Source organism: Lottia gigantea, assembly GCF_000327385.1.
Source record: "Lottia gigantea unplaced genomic scaffold LOTGIsca_2281, whole genome shotgun sequence".
Taxonomy (NCBI): Eukaryota; Metazoa; Mollusca; class Gastropoda; family Lottiidae; genus Lottia; species Lottia gigantea.
Window position 1 is genome coordinate 7,460 of NW_008708629.1, and position 1,632 is coordinate 9,091.

General features: G+C 28.9%; 1 protein-coding gene across 1 annotated transcript in view; it reads right to left on the reverse strand.

Annotated features, from left to right (window-relative positions):
• Nucleotides 1-1,279, reverse strand: part of LOTGIDRAFT_176627 (hypothetical protein) — a gene marked incomplete at both ends in the record, with an annotated part of 8,076 nt that extends 6,797 nt beyond the window's left edge. Inside the window, 3 exons of the mRNA XM_009054849.1 lie at nucleotides 448-528; nucleotides 687-794; nucleotides 1,229-1,279. Coding sequence (XP_009053097.1) covers nucleotides 448-528; nucleotides 687-794; nucleotides 1,229-1,279 — 240 coding nt within the window. The remainder of the gene's footprint in view (nucleotides 1-447; nucleotides 529-686; nucleotides 795-1,228) is intronic.
• Between the last annotated feature and the right edge of the window lie 353 nt (nucleotides 1,280-1,632).

A 1,632-nucleotide genomic window follows, 5' to 3' on the forward strand; every position in this document is an offset into this window, starting at 1 on the left:
ATTGGCAGTTTTGAATTAGTAGAACTTTGTTACAATTGCAATCATTGAGATAGTTGCAGGTTCTGATAACTCAGTTTGTAAGTCCTGGCAACGTATTCTCGAAAAGATCTAAGGGCTAGGATGTCCAAGGTTCTTATCTTCTAACATTGATTCTAGGACATCCTAGCGATAAGATCGTTTCAAGAATACTCGGCCAGATTCAGATGTTCAGATCAATTTGCAGAAACCATAATTCTTCAATTAATTTATTATAAATATTCATTATTATTTTACTTTTTAAAAGTTTCATTTGTTTGTGTTCTTGTGTCTAAGGTGTCAAATATTGATTTGGTCAAACTTTAGAATCCAAATTTCAGTAGGACAATAGGACAGTATGTAAAGGACAGTAAGGAAATAGATAGTTGTTAATCTAAAATTAATCTAATGAAATTTGATTGAGTCACATACTTTACTGGGTTTGGTCACATCATTGTTTCTTTTGATTAATGTTTCAAACTTTTTGATTTCAAGAATGGCACAGCATGACGTCTGAATGACATTAAATTTAGATTGAAATATGATATTTATACCTGATGACCAGTTAATAAAATTTTAAATAGCTAATGTTTTTTTAAACAGATAGTATCAGAGATACAAATTAAAATATATCAAGTGAATAAGCTTATTCTATTTGATCTTCTTCCTACCTCTAAAGAGGTTTGAATTTTTATCATCAATTTAATGTGTATTTGGAACAGTTCTAGCTTGTATTTGGTCCATTGTGATCCCTGTCCAATGTCGTGTTCATGTGATTCCTGTTATTTAAAAAAAGATTACTTCAGATTAGGATAAGTCTGTGACAAATATCATAAGGTGGTCTATAGTGGTTTGACGATTCATCTTCAAATATATCTCATCAGTAATACTGCAGATAAACTTATAGTCTCTTTATAAGACTATAGATTCAACTGGACTATTTTTGTTTGCAATTTTTATTGTGTAATAATCAGATACATGTGACTGTCACTATATGATAGCCACAAGACATTTGTCTGGCTCTAATTTCTGTATTATTTAAAACTGAACGAATGATTAAGACATTTTAATATATTTTAAATAATAAAAAGGAAATACAAAGGATTTCAAGATTGGATTAATCTGAATTATTTGTGGATTTGGGATATATATGGAAATTCTGTGACGTTAATCAGACGTATAATGTTGTAGTATTTTGAATACGTTAGCTTACTGAGAATTTTTTTTCTTTAAAATAGATCGAATTTTGAATAATTTTTCGCATTCTTGTAAAGTTTTGTTTGAATTTTCATTTGAAAAACGTTTTGACATTATTTTATAACAAAATTCTGTTATTTAATATTCTGTGTTATTTGCAAAGTGTCACAGAAAGTGATATTAAGAATCGTAGGAACTAAAGGATCATTCTTGATATTTGATATTTGTTGGTGAGAAATTCAGTATTTTGATAATCTTATATATCTTTTTAATGTTGATGAAGCAGGAATAACAAATCGTTCTCAGTAGCAGTTGAGGTCAAATCAAATAAATCAGGCTATTTATGTGAACTCTTAATGTTGTTGAGTCAAGTGACAAGCACAATTTGTAAGGGATATTGAAACTTGAAACTGGATTGTT